The 26,164-nt window shown below is 39.5% G+C and overlaps 2 protein-coding genes across 3 annotated transcripts; one reads left to right on the forward strand and one right to left on the reverse strand.

Annotated features, from left to right (window-relative positions):
* Positions 1–1,115: 1,115 nt before the first annotated feature.
* Positions 1,116–19,534, reverse strand: CDC20B (cell division cycle 20B). Its single transcript, XM_066338876.1, is given in 15 exon segments — positions 1,116–1,252; positions 3,940–3,975; positions 3,978–4,048; positions 4,787–4,856; positions 4,859–4,919; positions 5,879–6,016; positions 6,018–6,099; positions 8,539–8,618; positions 9,425–9,467; positions 9,469–9,625; positions 10,964–11,074; positions 13,698–13,782; positions 17,421–17,442; positions 17,646–17,743; positions 19,397–19,534. Coding segments are annotated over 15 exon segments (1,329 nt in total).
* Positions 19,535–22,161: 2,627 nt separating this feature from the next.
* GPX8 (glutathione peroxidase 8 (putative)) lies at positions 22,162–25,892 on the forward strand. Of its 2 annotated transcripts, XM_066338716.1 has the most exons (3): positions 22,164–22,416; positions 23,015–23,276; positions 25,182–25,892. In XM_066338716.1, the coding sequence occupies exons 1-3, from the start codon at positions 22,210–22,212 to the stop codon at positions 25,343–25,345; spliced, it is 633 nt and encodes a 210-aa protein (XP_066194813.1). In that variant the 5' UTR covers positions 22,164–22,209; the 3' UTR covers positions 25,346–25,892. The 2 variants fall into 2 exon arrangements, with proteins under 2 accessions (XP_066194814.1, XP_066194813.1); XM_066338717.1 differs by lacking the exon at positions 23,015–23,276 and having other exon boundaries at positions 22,162–22,416; positions 25,182–25,338.
* Positions 25,893–26,164: the final 272 nt, after the last annotated feature.

Here is a 26,164-nt window from a genome sequence, read left to right on the forward strand (position 1 = left end):
CAAACAAACAAAAAAATCCAGACAATACAAGTTTCTGAGCTCAGAGAGCTTTTAATATAAAAATGCAAGAACGAATTCTTACCCCTTGCCCCTGATCATTCCTAGACATGAAAGCAAAGCTCTGAAGGTGTTTGTAGGTGGAACACACTGAATAGCACTACTGATCTGTATCTGAGTAGCTTCTGACAACCAGTCCTGACATCCTTACCTATCTGTTGGTAGTGTACAAGTCTTGCAAGGCAAACTTATGTTAAAGTCCATGGGCTTTTTTCCTTGTGAGCACTAAATAAAATTCACAATACGATGACAGATGCACAGTCTGCTGGCAACCACAATTGAAGTGGTACCTTTAAGAAATTAACTAGGAGTTTTGTTTGGCCCAAACATCATGCTCCTTTGACTATGTCCATCTGAATTCTTAATAAGCTGATTACATAACTATGCATAATAATAGAATTAATATGCAATTGTTTGGTTTTTTTATCATTGTCAACATAGTGGGCAGGTTTAAGGGAAGGAAACAATTAAAAATCCAGTAAAGACAGTTTCCTAATTATGCTGCTATCATTACCATTATGTAAACAATAAATTCCCTATAAATAACTTATATTCAGTTACATATTTAACATAGAACTCTGAGTATTTAGACAGATTCTATACGACAATTTATGTGATACACAGAACAGTACAAACCCTTGAGTTGGTCTCTGTTCATCATCTTTGAATGATCCAAGGCAATATACATTTAGCGTGTGATTAACAATGGGGTTGCTAAGATAATGTAAAATTTACTGCAAGAATCAAAGCTAAATCAGAACCTAACATTTTATGCTGGCACTTTACAGAGGTTGGATTCCTTCCATGTTTGCTAATTTAATGAAAAATATACATGACATTATTCTTCAGAGTTAGAATATTTTTCCATTAGGGTGAGACAAGCTACTAACATTTCAATAATAGACTGATAAGAAAATTTTCTTCTCTTAATAAATTGTACTATCTTTTGCCATGTTCTTTTGGAAGGAAGACACGTATTTTGAAATTGAATGGGCTGAATATATTCATCACTGGCTTTCAAGAAAAACAGTCACAAAAATGAACTCAAATAACTGTTATTAAAAAGCCTTGATGCTGTGCATGCTCTCCCCAGATCCATGTGGTTTTCACAGACAAGACATCCCATCCACTGCAACAAAAATGAGCTTACTCTGATCTGGGCTCAGGGTTATATACAAGACTCTCCCTTTGTGACCTATTAAAATAAAATATGTATGAAAGAAAAGGAAAGATACATCAGAATTCTACACTGACTATGACAGTAATTTTCAACCACCCACACTATGGCTTGTTCGACCTTACTGCAGCAGAGAACAGACTATTATCCTCTATGGTCTGTTTTCGTATTAATAAGGAGCTGAAGGAAACCTATTCTTAATAGGGAGTGTGCTTTAACTATCTGCACCACTTTGAGGAGAAATTTCTGTCAAAGGAACATATTGAACCTGAACTATTGTTCTCCATGCATTCACAACATCAGTCTCATCTGTGTTTGGTAATGTCTCTCACTGCTGAGCTTCCCCATCTGGCTGCAAAGGCTCTGCAGACAGTTTGCAGCAGCTGATCCCAACAATAATGAGATTCTGTCTCCAGCTGCTCAGTTATTACTGTTAAAGAGATCTTTTAACAGTGACTCCACTAAGCCATTTAGTGAAATTGCATTCTGAGGTTGTCTGCAGTTGTAGTAAATCTAGGGAGCTACACCCGGAAAGCAGAAACCCACCCAGCAGCAACACAAAGGAATGTACAAAACCCATTAATGTGGTTGCACAAAAATCTCACCCACAAACAAGCCATTGCATTTGAACTGAAGGTAGATAGAGTCTGGAACTAAATTGGAGACTGTTGAGAGTTGCATTTACCTCATTGCTCTGGCATAGACTTCCTGTACCTTCTAGAGCTATGTCAATGCTAAGAAAGTCATGAGATTTTAAGACATGTGGCAGCAAGCAAAATTTTAAGCTTTTTTGCTTAAAGTTACTGGATTTGTCTTTTCTGGGTGGGTGAGTTACTGACATCACACTTGTAAGATACACCCCCAAAGAGGAAAAAAATCTTCTGAGCATAGTTTCTAAAGCAGATCGATAAACACATCCTAAAAGAAGCATGAAAGTAAGAAGCTTGTGTGACCAGCTTAAACAAATGTGAGTGACCTGTGTCTTCACTTCACTTGTACCTGGCTCTCCATGAACACAAGAGAATGGCACTTCCCTAGCTCAAGATACTATAAGGATAAACAAGATACCATAAGGATAAACATGTGAGGAATGTAAAGCCCTCTTGAATAAGGGGTACCTAACGAAGGCCCACAGGACTGCTTGATGGAAAGTCTGCCCTTAATTTGTGAAGCTGATACAGTGGCTCTCTGGAAACACTATGATTAAATACAAATAACCTGCTGTCCTGGTCCTGAGCTACATGTGTTCCTCCCAAACTTTGACTTGAATTTCAACAGCACTAAATTATTTCAGCAGAGATTAATTTCCTAGCTTTATCCTTCTCAAGTTATAGAAATGTACAGAATCTTGTCAATATTTAGGACCAAGATTTTACAACTCAGTGAATTCTTTATGCTGTGTCTATTCAATGTCTATAATGACTTTAAAGGAGGATCTTGAGTTGCAATCTTTGCAGGCACCCAAAACTATCCACAACACCGATTGAAATTTGATTAACAGTGTCAAAAAGCAGTGGTGGAAATAGAGAGAAATCAGACAAGTTGAAATTTTTCCCTTACATGGATTTTGAGTTTTCTGGGTTTATTTCATTGTTTCAAGATCATGTTCAGGTCAGGTAGTTTTTCAAAGCAATTGCATATTTTGCTTGCCTGTATGTTTTATCGATCTACAACAACTTTTCTAAGGAAAGAACATTACAGCCAAAATTATTCTTTTTTTTCTATTAAATTACTCTATATTACTCTAATTACTCTAAATTACTCTAATAGTTCTATCAGAAGTATCTCAAAAACTGACTCAGTGCTATAAAAACATACTATCTTTCTGTTGTCATTCTGTTCTGAATATTCTAAGTGAGACAACCTTAATTATTAAGTCCTCAACTAATGCTGATGGGTCTTCTTTCTTAGCTGGGGTCTTCAGCTTTTGCAGGAGCCTTAAACAATTAAATTCAGTTACAATTTTTCAGATCATTTCTTTGGGTGTAAAACTAATGTGATTAGAAGTGTCTGAGGTTGACTTAGAACCATCTGAGTCACAATCATTCATCACAGTATTTATTCTGACCATACTTTCACATGTCCACAATTTTTTCCAAAATTCAATTGCTTATAGTAACTTATTAGGAGTCTTCATAAGCAGTAATATGTCTGTGTAGCAATGATCTGGTCTTTTTTGTTCATGAATAGCACCAGAGTATAAGGAAACTCCACTTTCTCTGGTAAACAGCAGAATGCAAGGGAAACACTCTGCAGCTCATTTCTTCACAGCAAATCCTCCATTTAAACACAGACATGTCTAAATAACATCATTTGAAAGCTGATTCAGTATCCTCACACTCATGAGATGCAAAAGCAGCCACATTTGGTTTTGTGTTGTCTAGAAGTCGTCAGACAGAATACACTGGAAGCAATCTGACATTAGCACGTCCAATCCTGGCCTAGTCAGCCTTAGAAATAGAAATAGAAATAGACCTCCTGCACCTGGCATGGCCCTTAGGAATAATAGAAAGAATCCCATCATTATAACCAAGGAATTTCCCAGAAGTAATTTATATCACAGTCTTAATGAGTCAGCCTTTACAGTCCCATGAATCCATTCACGTAATCACCAATGTGTAGGTGACTGCTTTACTCTTTTCTTACATAAGGTATGCAATTGCAAAACCAGACTCGTTTGACAGATAAATGACTGAACTACTTGCCATAGAGTTCTAATGAATTGCCAAGCATGGGATACCCCAAATTTTCATCTGATTCCTAGGAAGGCCTTGTCCCATCATCAGTTCACTGGGTAAAGAGCAAGAAAGAAAACTAATGCAATTTAAAATTCTGCTTTCATTTTCAGGAGGGCTTAACATACGCCATTCAGAGATTTAATATTTAATCCACAATGTTTGAACAAGCTACTGAGACATAGTCTCAGCAGAGTATTTATTTATTTAGAAGGATTATTTAATTGTTTCAATTATTCAATTGTTTTCAACTCTTCAAAGTAGAGTTGCTTAATGCCCTATCTAAATATGGTAACAACTTATTAATATAGCAACAAAGACCTCAAAACACATTCTCACCTAAGTTATAATAGTCCCAGCAAACCAAGTTATGCTGCTTTACTCCAGCTGAGAACCTGTTCCTCTGTCTCCTAATATTCAAACTCCAAAGATAGATGTTTTCTCTCTGACTCTTAACACCTCTCCTCACCCCAATGCTCTGGGGATTATCTTCCCCTTCAGCATTCTCTCTGCATTCAGAGTTTTGGCTAAAACTATCACTGACAGCAAGGCAAGGCGATGAAAAGTCAAGCCAGAAGTGTCTGGCTTCAAGACTATCTCCTCTTCAATCGCTTCTGCGTGGAGACAGAAGTGGTGAATGAGAAACAACAAACTGCTTCTGAGTTAATCACACATGTGTGAAATGCAGCACAACTGCACATCCAGAGAAAATCCTGCTGTTCCTCTTACTGCAGAACACCCTCAAAGTCAGTGGGAATTTGCCAAATTGAGCACAGCTGTACAAAAAGAGCATAGCTTAAGTATGCAGACATTTCACCATTTCACCTGCAAATCTGTAATTGCACTTTGGATGATTTTCTCACAATTCACGTGCCAAACACACAAAATCCATCTTTCATTCCACCTTCTATAGCAAGGACTTTTGACTGCCAAGGACACCAGGTCACAGCCTAAAAAAACCCCAAAGAAAACAGATGCCAGAATAGATAATGAGGTTAGCTGGAAGAACAGAGGACTTTTAGCTAAAGTCTAGTTGCTAAAATGAACTATAAGCACTTCCAGTCAGGGCACTGTAGGATCCCAAAACTTCAAATGCTGCTTCCCTTACCCTTGCTTCATAGAGCACACTGTCCACAAACCCTCATAAACCCCAGCTCTCTGCTGCCCTTCAGAGACCACAGACTCACACTAAGAACCAGAAGAACCAAGCAGGATAGAGTCTTACTGCCTAAGTCAAGCCATCACAGAAGTCTAAGAAAAGTGGACTACAGGTCTTACAGGAGACCTGGTGTTCTCCTGGGATATTTCCAGGGATATGCCTAAGCCCAGAATCTGCCTGAGAAAGTCTCTTCAGAATCCAATTCCACGTGTTTCAATAAACTTCCCTTTAATCCCAGCACTACCGTCTAGCCCCAGACACCTTTGGGAGGACAAACAGGTTGTAAATACTGACTCTCCTGCCTCTTATTACTATTACCTGACCTATCTCCCACACAGACAGGAACTACATAAACATAAAAATCTAAATTGTTTAATATAAAATTTTCCTTCTTCAGAATATTGTAACCAGCAATGGCATGAAAATATGGGCAGAAGACAAAAGGAACCTCATATATCAAATTATGGCAACAGAGATAGTTTTCCAAAACTCCAAAAATCGAAATATCTTGTTGCAAACTTGTGTTACACCACCAACTTTTCTATAAAGGCATATACATAGAAGAAAGTGTGATAAACATTACTTCTGTTTCACAATATTTACAAAGGCCTACTAATCCAGTATCAAACCCTAGCAAACTCATCTGTGAAGAGAAGTGGTCCCAAAATTAATTGCATCATGGACAGAAGAAACTAGAAATCAGTAAGATAATTTGAAAAATTGCCTGAGCAATATGCTGTCTTCCTATACTTTAACTGCTAAGAAAAGAAGTGTGATTGTCAGTGTCTGTGGATGCAGTTTCACACCAGGCCAGATATTCAGTATACCACCCCTAGACCCAATTGCCAGCAGCAGGTTGGCTAGTGACAGTTTCAGGCTGCAAATGCTTTTGTTTGTTTTGACAAAGAGTCTCAACATGGCGCTGAGTAGCCTGAACATCATGCTGATGGATAGATCCTAATAGTGAATCACTGCGGACAAGAAAAGGCAGCATGGGTTTAATCTCAATGCAAACAACTTCATCACACCGATATTCCCTCAGAAGCAAATCACATCAGAGTGAGATGTGTCAGCAGAACAACAGCATTCAGTGTGAGGAAACAGAACTATGAAATGCACACCCTGACTGTGGAGGTCACTGACAACAGAAGGGAACCAAGCAGCTGCTCCATTCCAGCTGGGCAGAGTACCTGCTGTTCCTCAAGTTCCTTTTCCATGAGCACAGTGTATGCCACTCACCTACATTCTGTCCAACTGCTCAGCCATTTAATGTAAACTATTTCTGTTCCTCATGAAAAATCCTTTCACAAGGTTATTTTTGGCAAAGGCAGATGTGACTCCAGACCCAACAGAGAGGCAGTGTAAAACTGCATCGTACTGCTAAAGGGCTCTCTAGCAAGTTGTCATGTATTCTTAGTTCAGCCCCTTCCCTTGCCTTGTTTCTCCCTCCCACTCCAAGGCTTTAGGAAAGTCTTCACAGGTTAAGATTTTGGCCCTAGTTGCTTGTTAGGAAATGAATTCAGTGTTCTACAACCAGTATCATCAGTCTAGCGAAGGCAGAAAGGAATACCCTGACTGGAAGCACAGCTACTGTTGAAGTTCAGCTCCTAGATAGGGTTTTTACACATTAATAGGGGAGTTGAATTGAAAATATTGAAAATACCTTGCGATGTATTTTATCTTTTTTATGGATATTTCTTACATTGATCCTATGACAAATCAAAAGAACTTCCTGCTGGAAATTCACACTTAGAACTAGTATGATGACACTGAAATAAAATCAGTAAGTTCAATACAATCCTTCTGGGTATCTGAGAAACAGGTATCTGACAGCACTGCAATAGATTTATTTAAGGGTTTTAATTATTTTAATAAGGGTTAGTAACTGGAGACTTTCCCTTAAGGGCTCTTAAAGATTTTTCAGATACTTGTTCAGTTACTTGGAAGCACTAAAACCTGACTTACTGAAAGTCATTGTGTTGTGCTTGCACAGTGGACGTCATGATACTGAAATTTATTTACAGATTCATGATGATGTGCTGTTGGACTATTTTTAACAACAACCACAATCACAATGTAATCCCAAAGCCAACTGGTATTTTGGAAACTTCCACAATGAAATTTAGTGTAAGAATGCTGCTCTAATTTTGTAACAATTAATATAACTTCATGTCTCCTTTTTTTTTTTTTTTTTCCTTTGTGCAATTATTTTAACTCTGCTATAATATCAGAATTATCTGGCTAATTTTGAACTTTGAAAATAAATAAATGTTACCTCAACCTAATGCGTCAACCGTAACGGTAGTTCACAGGTTCACACTGAATTTTACCATCAATTTCTGCTCCGAAGTTCCTGTTTTTTCACTGCTCTGGCCAAGAGGAAATGTGAACCAAACTGTTTCTTACTGTAGTGAGTGTATGCCACCTGGCACTGGCAGGATGCTACACCTGCACCCTTGTAACCTAACCCACACAGTATAATTGCAGCTGCATTTTATTAACTGTTTGTCAGCTGGAATGCCTGTACCTGCTTGTACCTCCACCTTGCAGACCTCATACAACCACAACCAGAGCATCTTGTGAAACCAAAAATAAATCTACCACTGCTGTTCTTATCAAGGGATACTTGATTTTGAGTTAACAAAGTCAGTCTAACCTTGCTATTATCTTTCCATTTAAGTCAAACAGAACTCTAACATACATATTTAAAATCACAGAAGCACTCATCACACACAAGTCTCCCCTCAGCCCCTCCATGTGTGAGTCAAAGATCTGAAACAGAAAGTGAGATGAAAAAACCCATGAGTACATTGATCTTTGTCATCTGAGCCCACATACCGAAATGATACCTGAACACAAAATACAAAATACACCCCTGACGATGCAAAGGTCAACCACTCCATCCCTTCTTGGGTGGTATGAGCTGGCCTTTCCTTGCAGACACACAGCTAGAGAGGTGTGCGACTCTTAACGGCTGTGCTTTGCTGTGCATTTGAAAAGACAGATGGAGTCTTGATTATCAATGGAGGGGCCATCTAAGTTACATACTGCCTCCCCAGCACAGGGCAGGCCATGGTTTTTGAGGTTCAGACTCACTGGAAACAAAAACAATTTCAAGCTCAGGCTTTGCACAAAAGCAGAGTCACAGCTTCCAAATCATAGTGAAATTCTGAAAGTGGTGACAGTTTTTTGGAAGGAGAGTAAGAAACAGAGACTGCAGAAACAGATTAAATCTCTTTGGCCACCTTCCTGTCATACAATAAATCTCCAATAATTTCTGAGATGGGTGAGAGATGTGAGAACAGGTAAATTACATTTGAAAAAAGCCAAGAAAAATAGCTAAATGAATGGGACATTTACCTTGAGTAAAATCAGCAAGACTCTTTCTGGGAATAGATTTTGCTACTTACCTGCTCAGAATACAATGATTCAGGCTCCAGTTACAGACAGGTGGCCCAAACATATTTCTCAGCCTCTTTCTGGTGTCAGTGTTCCCTAACTGCTAATCCAAAACAAACAAGAAATAAAAATTTGACAGCAAGAAGAAAGAAAAATTTGTTCCCTTAATTTGGCCAGTTCTGACTGACATAAGGAAACCTTCAAGCTCATTTATTTCACAAGACAGTGAGTATTTCCAAATTTCAACACATATATCAGTGATGCAGAAGTCAGACTGAAATGAAGGGCTACATACCTGTAAGTTTAAAGCTATTTATTTACGTGTCAGTCTTTATGGGCACTGTACTTTAATGCCTTCAGATTGCTGACTCATGACTGCAGCAGATAGTTATTACCTAGCACCTCAGCTAAAGTCAACAAAATACTGTTGTTAGTAGTCGTGTCCCATAACAGCAAGCTCAGATATATGTGTATAATCAGACTGAGGTCAAATTCTCAAATGCTAACTTATACGAGAGTTTGAATTGAACTCTAAAGACATTGACTAGTAGAGTGATCTTAGTAAAATACACACAAGAGAAACACAGCCTGTGCTGAATAAAATAATTTCATGAGAGTTCCTCTTACTGATGGAAATACAATCTGATTGTTACTGGAAAACAGAATCATTAATTCAGTCATCACATTTTTTTTGTTTTAGAAGCTCCATTACATGTAGTTGAATCGGGATGTCACTAGGTCTGGATCTTCAGTAAGGTGGAAATGATACTAGGAAGTACCACATATGTTTTCAGTTTAGTCAACCTTTTCCATTTATTTCCCTAAAAAAATCAGTATCAAATAGCTTGGTAACCACTTTAGCTAAAAGTGGAGAAAGACTGAAAAAAAAAGTTAGATGTCTAGTAGTTGCACTTCTCCATCACTGGTGCAAATTGCAAGGTGTATTCATTTTTCATCCAAGCCAGACATGGCTTGGATGAAAAATGTTGAAATCATTGCTTTCAACAGCTTAAAGAGTTCATCCATTCCAGATGTGTGCAGCAGGTCCTACAGTGACAGCAATGAGATTCTCCAGGCTCCAGCCAAGCTAGTTTAGCTCTAGAAGAAAGATACTAAAAATTACTGAAAAAACCCAGTAGATAATATTCTGGGTAAGGGGCAGTATGGTTTTGGGGAGACTATGGGAAAACATTCAGAGAATTCCTCTATGAAACTTTTACTGGCAAGCATTCAACCTACATGAAGGAGATTATCTCTGACTATCTTGATTATCAAACCAAGGTCTTCATAAGTCTTATCTCCTCAAATGTATATGTTTGCACAGCAGCATGTGAGTTACAGTTCACCCACTAGAATTTTTTTAATCTGTCACCCTGGATTTTACATTGCCACATCACTCACCCTAATTTCTTCCACCAGAAATGAGGCTCCTTATCCAACAGATATAGATCCAAAAAAACACCCTTGCTCCAAGATGATTCTTGTGTCTGAGAAAGACATAGGACAGAGTCTATATGGTATGATTTGTCCACCATCTTCAAGTCAATGATAACATTTACCCTGCAGGTGGTAGGAAAAATGGAAAAAGTTATTAAGGAAACTGATTCTCATCTTTGGGGCTTACTGGTTGATCAGTAAAAGTATGATGGGAGTACTGCTCCATTGTCCTGATGCTGGGGACACTGCACTTGCAAAACAAATCACTGTAATACTTAGCTTCATAACACCCAGTTATGTCATGTAGGTCAACAGCAGATGATGTACAACATTTAATACCAGGACATTCTCATTTTTCATGACCCCTGAAGTACAGAATGTGCTACACTAACCCAAGGTCTGGTATCATATTTTGATAACCAAAATCTCTCTGGAGAACAGTTGAATCCATCTGCCTGTTTAATTACAGACCTGACTGTTGCAGTAGAAATCATTTCCACAGACCATTGTTGTTAATGTTGTCAGTCTTGGGACATACCTTGTGCATTATCATTGTATATCATACCAACAAAACCTTTATGGTGTTCATGAACACTGGCAACAGTAGGTTGAAAAGATCTTCCCAGAGACAACTCTAAATACATACATATAAATTTGATCTTATGAAGTGCTCAAAATCTTCAGACTGAGATGTATGCGGTATGAGATGAATGATGTCACTGCTGTCTTCCAAAACAAGATATTTCAAAGTCAATGAAAACTGCTGCTGTGGTTAATGGCTACTAAATAGCCAAGGCTGATTTAACTTAATTTTAAGTGGAGATAGATCAATTTGGTTTGAAAGTTGTATTGACATCTATAGCTAAAGGAAGCTGTATGAGAGTTATGTCCTGCAGTGATTCCATTTTATGTGAAGGGGGCACATCACAATCTTTCTTGAAACATGTAGAAGAATTCACAGTCTGTGCAAAAAACAATACCCTGGAGGAATTAGCTTACAGTAATCATTGCACCAGCCAGTAATATGAGTTCTCACTTCTCACTCCAAAAGTGTGGATGGCTTCACAGAGGTAACACTTCTAAGCTCATTTTGGGTCTCCTCTTGACATCCTGTATTTGAAGATTCATCACACACAAATCAGTAATGCCAAATACCATCATTTTTTCTAAGGCCTAAGATTTTCACATTCTCATTATTTTTGCCTCTACACAGTTTAGAGAAGGCTTGAAGGGCCTAATTTATCCCGGGTAGTCTCAAAACACTATACACACCTAGGTAATAAACAACTTCACCAACTCTTCAAAACTTCCGTGCATTCAGTCAGCTAGAACTGAGAATAAGCTCCAGTATATTTTGCTCAAATTGTACTACAGTTTAATATAAAAGATGATGCATTTTTTTCTCTTTTTTGCCTTTGTTTTCGTGAGAAGTTACTAGTAGCAGAATTTGTCTTGCATGCCCTCACAGTCCAAAACCCCCTTATACAGTAATTACCTCTTTTGCTCTCTGGTCTTTATTTCCCCTAAACGCCCCCTAAGCACAGAACAAGGTCTTTAAAACACATGCTCTTTGGTCACACCACACTAAGCTTGTGACACCACAGTACGAGAAACCAAAGCCAATACAAATGTGAGAAAGAAGAGTCATGTTTTGTGGTCATTGTCTACATTAGGTTGCAAAGACTCCTCAGCACTATTTAAAAATAAAAAAAAAAAAAAGCCAGATCATTAACATTTTGAATAATTTAACACTAGATTTTTATGTGTAAGAAATTATATTGCTATATTGCAGAGCACACCATATGCTGGAGAATGTTGTAGACCCACACTTTTGCAATTTTCTCTGTTTTAATTCCTTATACAAATTATTCGCCAGAGAGTAGTAAATAAAATGAATCTTAAAAAATCAAGGGCAGAAGTTTATATTTATCTCTACAACTAACCTCTCCTGTTCAAGAAAGAATTCAATATTAATAAAGTATTTGTACATTGTACTCTGTACACATACACATCCCATTTAAATTTCAATGACAGTTGTGGAAAACTTACATCATACATCCTTTCTACACTCTGTCCTTAACCTTCTCCCCTATTCCAAAATTTAATTTGACAGACAGGAAATATTTCCCCTTTCAGCAGTGGTACTCTTCTCTGAAGGTAAGCAAGTAGATTGCAGCAATTTTCTTCTGTGTCTAAATTTTTGTGGAGACAAAAAATTAAGAAGATTTGCAGGAATGACCTCACATCGCACAATGGGATTTGTAATACTGCATTCTAACCCTAAAAGGTCTAAATTTAGTAAAATGAGGCTTTGCAGTACAGAAAAACTGTATTTCTAATATCTAGATTTTTCATTACTTTTGAAAATTTTAGGCAGTCTTTCTGAATCCCACCAAGCAAGATAATTCAAGAAACCTAAGGCACTTAATTGTAATATTCAATGAACAGCATCACTTCTGAAACTCTGAATATAATTTTCTTTTTTAATATTTGTAGCTGGTGCTGTGCAATGGGACAGTAACAGAGGGAATGGTCTCTAACTCATTTCAAGATTGTCTTCTCTTGTGAGTAATTCATCTACCCCAAATCATATTTGTTACCCTGTCAGCTCTACTCACCAACTTCATGGAGACATGAATATTCATAACAGGCTTTTTCCTTAGTGGAAATCAGATTTCATTATGCCATTTTGTTATTTTGCCTGGGTACTAGTGAATATCACTGACTTTGGATAAGATTTTGGTTTTCACACCCCTGTGTCAATTCTCAAAATAAGACTCAGGAAGTGGTAAGTGTCAGTACTGTCCCATCAAACTACTCAATTAACATGTAGGTGGGTGGCATCAAACTTGATATTCTTAAAGCCTATATTCATTTGTCATCAAGATAAAAAACCACTGTGATTTATGCCTATACTGATGCTATTAACTGCTGTGAAATGAGGCTTATTTGCACTGAGGAAAGCAATATAAGAAAATACAAGTCTATCACATAAACCTCAACTTCTTCTACAGGGGGTGAAATCCAGATTCATAAAGAGGAATAGCCAGAGCACCAAAACAAATCATCTGTCCAAGACAGAAGACACAAAAATATTAGTCTGATTTCTAATAAACTGTCTCACACTCAAGTAAGCATGGGAATGCCTGTATAATTTCATAGGTTATCTCTTCAGATAGATTCCCCCTGTTTTCAAATCACTTTACCATTCACACTCCCTAATGCTCATTAATTCACAAGATATTTTATGTAATAAATGAATCAACTCCCCCACAGATGAAACCAGCAGCAGTGGGGCACAGTCTGAACTTCCTCTGCAGACAACAGCAACAAAGCTCCACTATCTCTGCATACACTCTCATGTACCCAACAATCAAGGGATATACAACATATATCCCCCGCCCCTTTCACAGCACAGCCCTATACTGTTTGTAGCACTCTGAAACAGAAAAGCTGAAAGGAAGTTAATGTTTTACGGCTATCAGGGCACGCAATGGGGGCCAAAGGAGAGCCAAGTAAAACAGTAGGATTTAACCACACTGAAAGAGCTGGAATATTCTCTGTTCAGAGGTTGTGGTAGCTCTAGAAATAGCTCTGGGCAGGTAGCTCTCAGACACTTTGTATTATTCTATAACGCTTACTGGAAGAGGTAGATGCACTTGCTTTTCCAGTGTAGATGCAGACTGTACTATCTTATTGTTCAGTGTGCCTGAAAATGTTTATTGGAATACACCTTCCCAGATGAAACTTGTATTTTCCCAGACCTTCACATCGCCACTTTCTGCAATGCTACACCCAACCTCCAGGACCATTGCAAGCTAAGCTGAAGTGAAAATATTACTGAAATAAGAAGTCAATTGAAAAACTTATTTAAATATCATGGATAACACTAATCCCATCAAAGGACTCAGTCATTAGATAAAAGCTTCAAAACAGCTTCTCCCTGGGATGGGAAATTAATAACAAATACAGAATGTCAAATCATGTCCAAATCATATTGCTCTAACTTGAGAGACTTGAGACATTTTTTTCCTTCCATAAAACACAAATCCACTGCTGATGATCACACACATGGTTTAACAAAGCTGTTTGAAACAAGGCCACATTTGCAGTGGAAGAGGTCCAAACCTGTATATCTGGAGTTACCGCCTGGGTCACCTGTCAAACCGTAGTGACCTCTTGTCCTCTTCTGAATTGGACTAATGTTACCAGCTTGCAATGGTGTTTCCTGGATGCTGTAATTAATTCTGTCAATGGAGGAAGAGTGGTTCTGTGGTTCATACACTGCAGCATGACCCCCCTGGATGCCAGAGCTCTCCCCCAAACCTCGCTCACAGACACTGAACTCCATGATTCCACTCCCTAAACCAGTGCATTCATATTCCACAATATAAAGTGGAAAATAGCTACAAGGTACCTCTGAGGAATACCTTCTTAAAAATTACATCAGCATTTCCTTGGGTATGAAAGAAAGAGATGATGCAGCAAAAATAAGGGAAGGGAGATCTGAATATTAGGTCTTTAACCAAGATTCAAAGGCTCAGTTGCTCACACAGGACAAGAATATCTTCATCAATTCCTAATAATATGCATTTCTTCACAGTGGTCATTGAGATGAATGCTCTGACACTAATTTTCTGTTTGTTCTGTAATTCTTTATATATTGTAATGTGGAAATGCAACAGATGTTTTTATCAGCCACTCAAGATTAGTGAATTCTTTCTCTCCAATGTCTGAGAAATCTGCCCTGCCATGCACAGTCTGTGTTATTCTTCAAAACCCTGCTCAATCATGACAAGAAATGTCTTAGAAAAACGTAACTAGAAAATAGAAGTGTTTCTCCTCTATATATTCCAGCTGTTCTACAGCAGGCCTTCAGCTTTGAGAGGCATTTTCTGTATGATTTATACAGACAATTTGGCAGAAAGCTAATCACATTACTTGGATATCTGAACCTCTAAGATTAGTGCAGACATTTCTGTGGAAAATTGATTGTGTATACAAAGAAGTAATATTTTGGCCCACAGAGAGACCACACACAGTCATGGGTATGTGAGAAGATTCTATCCTCAACAGATCCCATTCTTTGTACTAACAGGCCGCACAAAATAAATAGTCATTTATTACTATATCTAAGAAAACTAATATATTTCCATATGGGTTTAGGCAGGACTGATTTTCAAATGGTTTTAGGAAACAGGTTTTGATCACACCACAATGTATTGCAAAGATGCCTATATCACAATTCAAGAAATGGTTGTAGTCCTGGATCTAGAACTCTGAATATATTTGCTCTAACTCAACTTCTACTTGTGTGCCTTACAATATAAATCTAGGTTTACACAGAATCCACATGAACTTCATGAGGTTCAGTAAGGTCAAGTTCAAGGTGCTGCACACGGCTCAGGGCAACCTCTGGAATCAGCAGAGGCAGGGGGATGAACAGACTGGGAGCAGCCCAGCCCAGAAGAATTTGGGGGCACTGATAGATAAAGAGCTGGACATGAGCTGGAAACGGGCACTTATAGCCCAGAAATCAAATTGTATCCTGGGCTGCACAAAAACCACGCGGCCAGCAAATTAAGGGAGGTGATTCTGCCTCTCTGTTTTGGTCTGTTGAGATCCCACCTGGAATGCTGTGTCCAGTTCTGGGGCTTTCGACACAAGAAAAACCTGCTGGAATGGGCCCAGAGCAGATCCACAAAAGTGATCAGAGGGCTGGAGCATTCTTCTCTGAAGATAGGCTGAGAGAGCTGTGTGTGTTCAGGCTGAAGTAGAGAAGGGTCTGGGGAGTCCTTATTGTAGCCTTTCAACACTTACAGGGGGCTGATAAGAAAGAGGAGCACCGACCTTTCAGCAGGGCTTGTTGTGATGGGACAAGAGGTAATGGTTTTAAATTAAAGGAGGGGAAATTGATACTAGATATAGGAAAGACATTTTTTACAATGGGGGTGGTGAAGAAGTGCAATATGTTGCCTGAAGAGATGGTGGATGCTCAATCCCAGAAAACATTCAAGGCCTGGCTGGACAGGGCTCTGAACAAATTGATCTTGTTAAAAATGTCCCTGGTCATCATTGCAGGGGGTTTGGGCTAGATAATATTCAAGTGTACCATCCAACCCAAACCACTCTATGACTCCATTTGAAGAGAACAGCGTGTATTCATCTTCTAAAAGATGTTCCATTATAAGAAAAAAATCTTTTCACTTCATAGAAAGTTTTTATCATCTCACCAAAAAAAGAGCAGCTACATTCAATTTCTCTGTTGACTAGATTGACCTAAGACTATTAGAACAATTCAGTTGTTTATTTTAGGAGTTCTAAAATTTACTGGCTCTCCAATCAGTTTATGGAGCAGGGGGGAGAAAAAAAGAAAGCACCATTTCCTACTGAGAGGAAGATCTTAAAGATTAGTTTGTTTATTAAGAAAATTAAGATTGTCCCAAGAATCAGGTTTCCCAGAATGGTATAAAAGCATGGTCTCTTTCCAATGTCCAGAGATGTTCAAGAGCACCATTATTACAAAGCATCAGACAACAAGCTTATTTAGTCCATCAATGCTGACTTCGCTTCCTTTTGTTAAAAGTTCAGCTTAATGCCCTAACAAAAACTTCTCAATAATATAAATTAAGGATTATAAAATGCTTTAAAAAAGGTTTACAGCATACATTTAGACACATAGGTTCGCATTTCTGAAGCAAGCTTGCTCAGTAGTTATGGTCGAAAGAGTAATTATGTGAAAATAGCTATTAACATCTTCATATCAACTTTGGAACTGGTGCAATCCAGGGAAGGAGAGAACAGGAGAAACCATCATCACTGACTAAAATTTCCAACCTAATATATGAACAGTCACAAGGAGATAGCAGTAAAGTAGAGAAGAGGGTTTGAGTGTCTTATTATGGTAATATATTTTCTAATGTAAGTACCAATATTAGAAGTCAATTTTCTAGTGAAGAGAAACTTCTTCACTAATGAAAGTGGGAAGCTGAAGCATAGATTTATGGTCCAAAAAGGCATGGATAATGCCTATAAAAGAAAAAAAAATGGCATGCCAGTGTTCACTGTGAAGAATAAACTGATAAAATGTATAGCAATAGAAAATAACACTTATAGAGTAAGTGTTCTGAAGTCTTTGTTTCTCATGTTAAGCAGATTCCTTGTGTTCTTTCAACCTTGATCAAAATCTGACCACCTATTTTCACAACAGACTCTCAGAAAGGTACTCTTTGGTAACTCTTTGGTATATTTTTCATAGCACCTCATTCTGTCTGCATGACAAAATCAAGAGCTACATCCTGAATAACTGAAGCAATCATCTTCTTCACACACAGTGATTATTAAAGCAAGTGGAAAACTGAGTAATTCATGCATATTTCTTACAATTTATTCTTTCCCTCAAAGGTAACAAACCCATCCTGGGGGCTTCATTACTTCAGTTATGATTTTAATTTACAGGATAGTAGCCTGGAGAAAAGCTAAATCAAATAAACGACAAAAAAGTTACTCCCAACTTTTCTCCAGCAGACATTTCCTAAATGGACCTTCTCATGTTTCTGCTGTCCATGTCAATAAGGTAGTATCCTCATAACTGATTCCAGGTCAAACACAAGGTCAAAAACACATCAGAAAAGCAAATATCCTGTCTGTGCATTTGAACACGGCAAAATTCAGCTGTTACTTTTCTGTTTCAGCTCTCCTGTTACTCCTTCCGTCCAAACCTGTTGCAGCATAACTGCTAGGTAGAGTAGTTTTCAGGATGGAGAGTTTCTTAGGCAACTAAGATGCTACTGGAAAACAGTTTTAATGGAAAAAATTCCTTTTAAAAACATGCAGAGGAAATACTGTAAAATATTTTTTAGAATAGCACTGATTGTGTAAGAGCAGTACTTGGAAAGCAGATCTGCACACTAAGTGGGACAGTGCAAAGGTTGACATTTGGAGTGGTCATCCTGCTTTCCTTTTGTTGGTGAAGAAAAAGATACAGCACTACACTACAGTACTATTTATCTTATTCTAAAAGAGATGAGATAGATAATTTCCTTTATAAAGAATGCCTGTTTACTGCAGCTCATGTCTAGCCTTAGGTTCATTGAATAGTTACAGGGAATCCTGCTTGTTGGAAAATTAACATCTGATTTCCCAGGACCACACAGGCTTTTGCCACTGCTTGTAGAGGCAGCATGCAGAACTTTCTGTTCTAGAAAGTGAAGATGGAAAGACTTCAGATTGTTTAAGGGCCAGAGTTTCCTAGACCTGAGTATGCACTACTGAAAAGCTCTGGTATTCTCCTTAGTAGAAAATAGAATTGTCGTTTCTAACCAGAATCATAGGAACATATCTGGAACACTTAAAAGTATCTTTTCCTCGTTTTCTAAATATTTCAGTTATTAATCAAGAAGTCAACTATGGCAGGTTCCCTAGATCTTCTAAGAAGCCCTTCGTGGACACTCAGCAGGCAAACCCTTCCCTAGCGCTGCTGGAAGCAGAAGTCAGCCCTCCCAAAGCTCATTTCACGTTTCGTCAGCTCCCTCTGTTGCTGGCAGAGAGAAACAGCCTGCCCTAGAATAATCTCTCCTCCTGACCTACTCAGAGTACTGAAAGTTTGATCTGCACTCTGAATAGCCTTCCAGAAGATCCCTTCTATCGTGACTAGAGTGTGGGCGTCCCCTGGGCGATGTCCCATTGCCAACACATGAAGCCTTGCGCGTTTGAGAACGAACAAACGCACAAGGCAAGCTCCTCCTCCTTCTGAGTACACACTGCACCAAATCCAGGCCTGCAGGATTGATCCCTGTCCCAGCTGGGTCTGCAGGAGCTGCACACACGGTAAAAGAGAAGCAGAAGGAAGAGAGGCTGTATAAGCTCATCTGTCAGTTGTTGATAATTTTCCAGAAGTGAAGGTGCCCTTCTGGAAAGACCCTGTGCTCTCTTGCAGTCCCAGGAAATTTAAACCCATTCCCTGTGTGTCCCGCATCACAGAGCAAAAAAAAGGCTACTCTGACACAGGCACTGCTTGGCTAGTGATGAGCGTTTTCTCCTCTTTCCTTCCTCCCCACTCAGTGTAAGCTGCCTGTAATGGCCTGCTGCCCTAAGCAGCAGGGAAGGGGAGCAGTGGGCCCAGCTTTCCTTTCATGACAGCAGCATGTTTCTGTGAGAAAATCCTGGCATCGATTAGGTTGGAAAAGACCTCTGATATCATCAAGTTCAGCCTGTAACCTAACACCACCATTTCACTATGTGCCATGCCCAGTCTTTCTTTAAACACCTCCAGGGACAGTGCCTCCATCACCTCCCTGAGCAGCCCGTTCCAATGTCTAATCACGCTGTTTGTGAAGAAATTTCTTCTAATGTCCAACCTAAACCTAATGGCTTGAGGCTATTTCTTCTTGTCCTGTCACTGGTTGCCTGGAAGAAGAGACCGACCCCCACCTGGCCACAGCCCCGTTTCAGGCAATTGTAGGGTGTAATAAGGTCACCCCAGAGCCTCCTTCTCTCCAGGATAAACACCCCCAGCTCCCTCAGCTGCTTCTCACAGGACTGCTGCTCCAGACCCTTCTCCAGCTCCATTGCCCTTCTCTGGACTTGCTCCAGTACTCCGGTGTAAATAAAAAACCTGAGAGGATGCTGTCCTGGAGCTCGCTCAGCCCCGCGGTGCCGGACCCCGGCCGCGGGAGACAAGAAACACCGACACTCACCTCCGCACATCTTCCCCGCCGCAGGCTGTTCCAGAAATCCCTGCCGGAGGCCATCCTCTCTCCACACGGACGTGTTTCCCTGCGTGCTGACCCGCGCCTCGCCGGCCGTGCCGCTGCCGTCGTGTGCCGGCCGCGCTGCGCCCGCTCCTCGGCCTGGAGCTCTGCCACATGGAGCCCCTGTCGGCTCCGAGCCTGCCACCTGCCCCCGCGACGGACACCCAACACCGGGACTAACCAAGGCTGAGCGTCAGCCCGTCCCTGAGCGCTCTTTTCAAGTCTGCCGTGCCCTTGCCTAAGAGCGACAGCCGCGATGCTGGGCTGAGCACGGCTCCGGCTGAAAGGGCGAGCGGGCGGGTGAAAATAGTGCAAAACAAACCTTTCTGTGTTCAGCAAAGTACAGCTGAATCAACGCTGGCACAGAAAGCCTGTGGCAGGGGAAAAACAAACAAACAAAACAAACAAACAAACAAAAACCCCTCCACAAACAAAAAAAACCACCAACCAATACACAAGCAAAAAAACCCACTACCCAAAATCTGTGTCACTCATGCAGTAAAGCTACATCACTGGCTTTTGAGGACCCAAGGCACCTTCAGCCATGTAGCAGCATAAGTTTTAAGGGCCTGGTGGCTCCCTAGAGAGGGACACTGGGCAAAGCCATCTTTTGTCAGCCTAGAACCCGGCAGGTCCTCTGATCTCCACCTGAAAAAGAACTTGGATCTCTTCTGATTCCTGAACGTTTTCACCGCCATTGCAGCTTACTCATGTCATTATTTTTAATGTTAACTTGTACTTTATAATATATTAAGGGATACTTTAAAAATACTAAATTTGGGGGTTAATTTGCATTTGTTCAAATTCATTCACAGAGTAGTGTTACTCTGTGAATTTCCAGTTTGAAAATCATAAACCCTGAAAAACTATCACAGCTTAAAGCCAGACAATATTAAACAACATTTTTTGTTCGTTTGTTTTTCAGACAGATTTTGATCAAGGTTTTAGCTGAAAGTAACAAAAGGAGGCACAGCCAATATCATGGGCTTCTGGGCAATTACTAGGTACACCATCATTATAATATATTAAATATAATTTGTTTTATTTAGTTCTGAAATAATATTAGATGCAAATTGCAAATACTTGAGATGTAGCTTAGACCTCAGTATGTTGTCTGGATTTTCTGTAACCAAACACATTTGTTCTTGCCTTCAAGGTCAGCATTAATCACTTGTGCTTGCTTGTTGAGCACAGCTCTTTTCATTTCAGCACAGAAGTCTGTGTATTTTCTTCCCCACCATCAAACACCATGCTCACAGGCCTCACTGCCAGGCAGACACAAAGCCTAACATGGCCTCAGTTACAAATACTGAAATTTCACAGTTTCCCAGCATCTCTCTGTTATGTAGAACAGTGTGAAACTATCCCTATAGTCTTGTTAAACAAAATGAACGTGGATTTTAGCTCTTCAGAGATTATAGAAAGAGTTGAACATATCACTATGATATCGTACAAATCAATGATACTGGTGGTAAGTCACTAAAAAGGAAGAAACAACCAGATTCAAGGTTTTACATACCAAAAAGCCCCTTCTACTTCCATTTATGCATTCCATGCATTCCTTTAAAATGCATCATCTAAGTACAACAAAAAATCAGGGTGACAAAGGAAACCAACGGAGACAGAAATGACTCTTCAATGGTGTTTTGCACTGGGATGGAAAGAGAGTAAGCAGAGACTCACAAGCAGCAAAACACCACTGAAGCTTGGCTTACACCTGAGACTCTCAGATAACTCTTCTCTCATGCAGACTTTCAATCTCACCATCTCAGTAGAGCTCGTTGCCAGGTAGCCATGAGCAATTAAGAAGGCAACCCATTTTCCATTATCATCCCCACTCTCATCGCAAAAAAAAAAAAATCCACATTATATTATCTTCCTTTACGACAGCCTATTACCAAGGAGTTTTTCTCTGCTCCAAGTGCTGAAAAGAGTTTTACACAGCTGCCTGTGATCCTACAGCAGCTGATGAGATGCAGGGCTGAGTTTGTGAACAGGGCGGTTTCAGCCACGCTACCTTTTTTCTACTTGAGCAGCTGTCCCCCCGACTGCTTCTCCAAATCTGCCTGATAACACAGCTGCCTCCTGCTGAACAACTCTGGCGGACACATCTGGGGGGCCCAGGGGATGTGCTGGAGCTGTACCACAAACTCACCCTTGCCCCTGGCAGCTCTCGAGACAGTGCAGACACACAGTAAGAGTTTCCCACACAGGTCAGTTATCCCACAGAGAAATCAGCCTCCTTGGGTTGTAGTTACAGCCTTTTCATTCATTTCTTCTCCCTCCTCCCTTCCCTTTTCCTCCCCCCGAAAGATCCCGATACTTTACACAAGAGATCAGGAGCTCAGCAGGCATTGTGATTTGTAGCAGCTGTTTTTGTCACAGGGACAAAAACGAGCTGCTCGTTCTTTCCGGTCTGAGCTGAGAGTTTCATGTTTCAGCTCCTCCTTCACATTCCTGGCCTGCCCAGGCTCCTCTCCAAAGATTTCAAAAATGGAGCCTCTCTCAACTAGTTATCCTCTGAAATACTCAGTACCCAAAACCAGGGTCTTTTTTGTCTTCTTGTCAATGGTTTTGTGCACCACCATTCTCTGCCTGCTGCAACTCAGGTTTTTTAAACCTAAAAGCAAAGATTTTTATTCTTTTGAAGTCAAGGATTCACGAGGAAGGATCATTTCTTTGGAGAAGTACAGAGGGAAAGTAAGTTATTATTTCACTTTTTCTGTCTTGAATCCATACTGACCAAAATAATGTGTCCGTTTCTAGGTAAATAAAAGGTTTGGTTCGGGGAGGTTTTGGCAAATTTGTGCTAAATTACTGTTCCTCATACTGTAAGATGGAGAAAGTTTATTCTTTTTAGGCCTGCTCCAGGAACAAAGTATTAGATCTACTAAATCAAGAAAATAAATTATATTATTTAGCATAGAGCAATACAGTAATAACAGGCAAATTGGTGGATTTTAATCTTAGTTAAGAATGTTGGTTTTGGATTTTGGAAGTTTATGTAGTAAATATTATTTTAGTGCATGTCCTAAATATCTGCTTTTTAAAATGCTTATGTTTAAACAGACCTGTAAGATGAAGTGTATCGGTTTACTCTGTTTTTTCAACAGATTGTCTGAAAGTAAATCTCTTCAGCTGCTTTCATCTTTATCTGTTTTAATGAAATTATCACATAACCTTTAGCCTTCCAACAGGAACCCTCATGATAATGAGTAATGCCGTTTTAAGATTTAATTGTGACCTCTACAAAATCTATAGGCTTTTTCCTTACCATTCTAACTTTATTTTTCTGAAGGCAACTTTGGTTGTAAACGTGGCCAGTTACTGCCGGTACACAGACAAAAATTACATCGCACTGCAAGAGCTGCACAGAGAGTTTGGTCCCTCCCACTTCACTGTGCTGGCGTTTCCCTGCAACCAGTTCGGAGAATCAGAGCCTGGTTCAAGCCAGGAAATAGAATCTTTTGCCAAAGGAAACTATGGAGTAACATTCCCTGTTTTCCACAAAATCAAGATCCTAGGATCAGAAGCAGATCCCGCCTTTAAATTTCTAATAGGTAACTGTTTTGTTATATGTATCAAGCTGCCTGTAACCATGGTACTCTCATTGAATCCAGGCTGCGTGCTTTTGTCAGGAAACATTGAAGTCTTCATAAACTACGGAGAGAAACGGGCATTTAGCATACAATTACTCTCATTTCAATCTGGATATCAAAAATACAGGCGAAAGAATTGTAAGCTGAAAACAATAGTCTCTCCTCACTGCATATAAAAACAGCCTGCTCTGACCAACCCACACAGAAACAGCCAGTTTGTTAGAAATACTAGAGCTAGAAACTCCCACCTACAAAACCTCATTCCAAAGTATGTGATCTTTATTTTAAAAATACTTTTCTTTTGGACAAAAATGTAGTTATGGGGGTCATAAAATTACTGGAAGATTTTATATAAACACATGCAGGTGAGATTTTTAGCTGGGTCCTCTGTCCACTTTTATGCAAACTGTATTGTAAGGCAGGTTAACATACACTAGTTACATATAACTACTGATTTGTATTAATTTGTCATGTGAACTTCAGGGCCTAGCCTGCAAAATCCTGCATGAATACAGGGAGCATTTACAGACTTAGAACCTCATGTTCTCACAAGCAAAATTAAATGCTCTCTCTCTTCGAGTTGACCAATGATCTCATAAACTCAAAACCAACTTGAAAAGCCTCTCTGAATTTTCCTAGGTTTTGAACCACATTGATATATGAAAGAAAAAATAGCTTAAACGCAACCCTTTTCTAACACACTATTTTACCTAGAAAATAGAGTAACAAGAGGCCATCTCTTTGCCTTCAGAGTCTCTTTCACTCTCTCATAGTGCCTCTTGTCAGAGAACTATTTCAATATCTAAATGAAATCTTTCCCAGAACATCAATGTGACATATGCCCTGTGATACCTCCTTTGTACTTAGTTTTTTTTATTGAGGAATCATTTAAGTGGTCACCATTGTCATTGTAACTGTGTTTGTTTCTTCCTCCCCTTAGGCATGCTACTAAAAACCTCAGGTAACTTTATCACCTTGATTTACCAGATGTGCAGTGGAATTATTGAGTGTTTTCTCTCCATTCTTTATAGAAGAGACTAGAGCACAAAGGCACCTGCAGTGTGCGATGAATCCAGATTCTAAATATCAGTGCCATCAGTGTCAAACATTGATACCTATAAAGAAAAAGATTTTTACTCAGCATTTTCTTATTTGACATGCTGTTCACCCACAAGAAGGAGAAAGACCCTTTGGTACTTCAGTATTCTGAAATAAAGTTTTTCTCTTCCTGCATTCCTGCATTTCACATTAAATGCCTTTGCATTTTCAATTAAAGTACCTGTTTTCTTCATGTTGCTGTTTTGACAATCAGAAGGCTATGCTCACAGGCACCCTTTTGTGCCTGTGACTACAGGATGGCAACAGCACTCTCCAATAATCTAGTGCAAAATTAGTCCACTTTGCAGCATAAGTGTGGTGCCAAACTTCAATCCACTGCTTCAAAAAATCAGTTTAGGGTTCAGCAGCATTCCCAACCAAACACCTGTTCTCCAGTCAAAATCTGTCTGAGCTTTTTGTGAAAGCAGCCTAGTTAGGCCTTCACCAGTACAACTTCCTGCTCCCTTCTCACTTCCTGAAACTGACATAAAACTGGCGTTTCTCTGAAAAAAATATGCAGCCCTTGTATCATCTTCCTTAGGAAGTATAGGATAGTAAAAGTAGGAACTCTAACAGTTTCACAGGCAGGAGGGAGCATCATTGACTTTCAGCTTTTCAGATCATTAGCAGCAATCAGTAAATCTATGCCCAGACTATTAGCAAGAATATGGTGGGATTACCTTAGCATAGATAGTCAAAGACTCAGTGTGGGGCCTGGAGACAATTCCAGGTGTAAATCACTAAACTTATCTGATTTCATCCTTATAGATTCTTCAAAGAAAGAGCCTCGATGGAATTTCTGGAAGTACCTTGTCAGCCCTGAGGGTAAAGTTGTGAAATTCTGGAGACCTGAAGAACCAATAGAAAGTATCAAACAAGAAGTAACATCATTAATCAGGCAGATTATCATGAAGAAAAGAGAAGACCTCTGAAAAAGCCATTCAACACCACGGGTATACAGCCTTTCTACATTCCTGGGAAATACTGCTAGAAGCTAAACCAACAGGTGATTGTGCTACTCTTTAGCATTGGTGTTTGCAATTTCTCTGTTAATCCTGGACTGGTTCTTGCAGTGGCCTCAAGAAAGACTGAGGTTACTGACATGGCAAGGCACTCAGTACCTGGCAGGGAGGAACCATCAATTTGCATATGGGGTTTATAATCTCTTTTTCTGAATTGCTGACAATAACTAACTAACCAAACCAGCAGGTGGATAGTTAGAAAGAAGGTTTATTAATAAGTCACTCAGTATTTACACAGGTTTTTTCCCCATCTATCAGTAACAAAGAGATTTTATATTCCATTAACACATAATTGCGCTGTTAGAAAAGATATGGGACCCAGAGACATCCATAGCAGAGTTTCTAGACACAGATGTAACTGAAGATGCCAGCTTTGCAATATCTTCTCAAGGAAGACTACTGAATTGTGAAGCTGCCAGTTGCTAAAAATTGTACATAGAAAACAAAATTATTAAAAGAAGTGAAAATTTGAAAAAAAAGTTTGCTTGCTTGCTGCATATTTTGATCATTTTACATTTCAGTTTCACAACACCTTTCAAGTCTTCAGCTCTCTCCATACATTTGTGCTTCAGTACAGTGCCTCAGATGAGAGCTCCTCTCCTGCTGGATTCCTTCTCTTCTGACCTGGATGAAGGCAGGACCTGTGTAAATATTCATGGTTACTTACAGAAGGATTCAAGGGGTAACAAAAGTCAAGAGCCTGGCACTCTAACAGACATCTTTCTGGAC

Source organism: Sylvia atricapilla, chromosome Z, assembly GCF_009819655.1.
Source record: "Sylvia atricapilla isolate bSylAtr1 chromosome Z, bSylAtr1.pri, whole genome shotgun sequence".
In the NCBI taxonomy this organism is placed as follows: Eukaryota; Metazoa; Chordata; class Aves; order Passeriformes; family Sylviidae; genus Sylvia; species Sylvia atricapilla.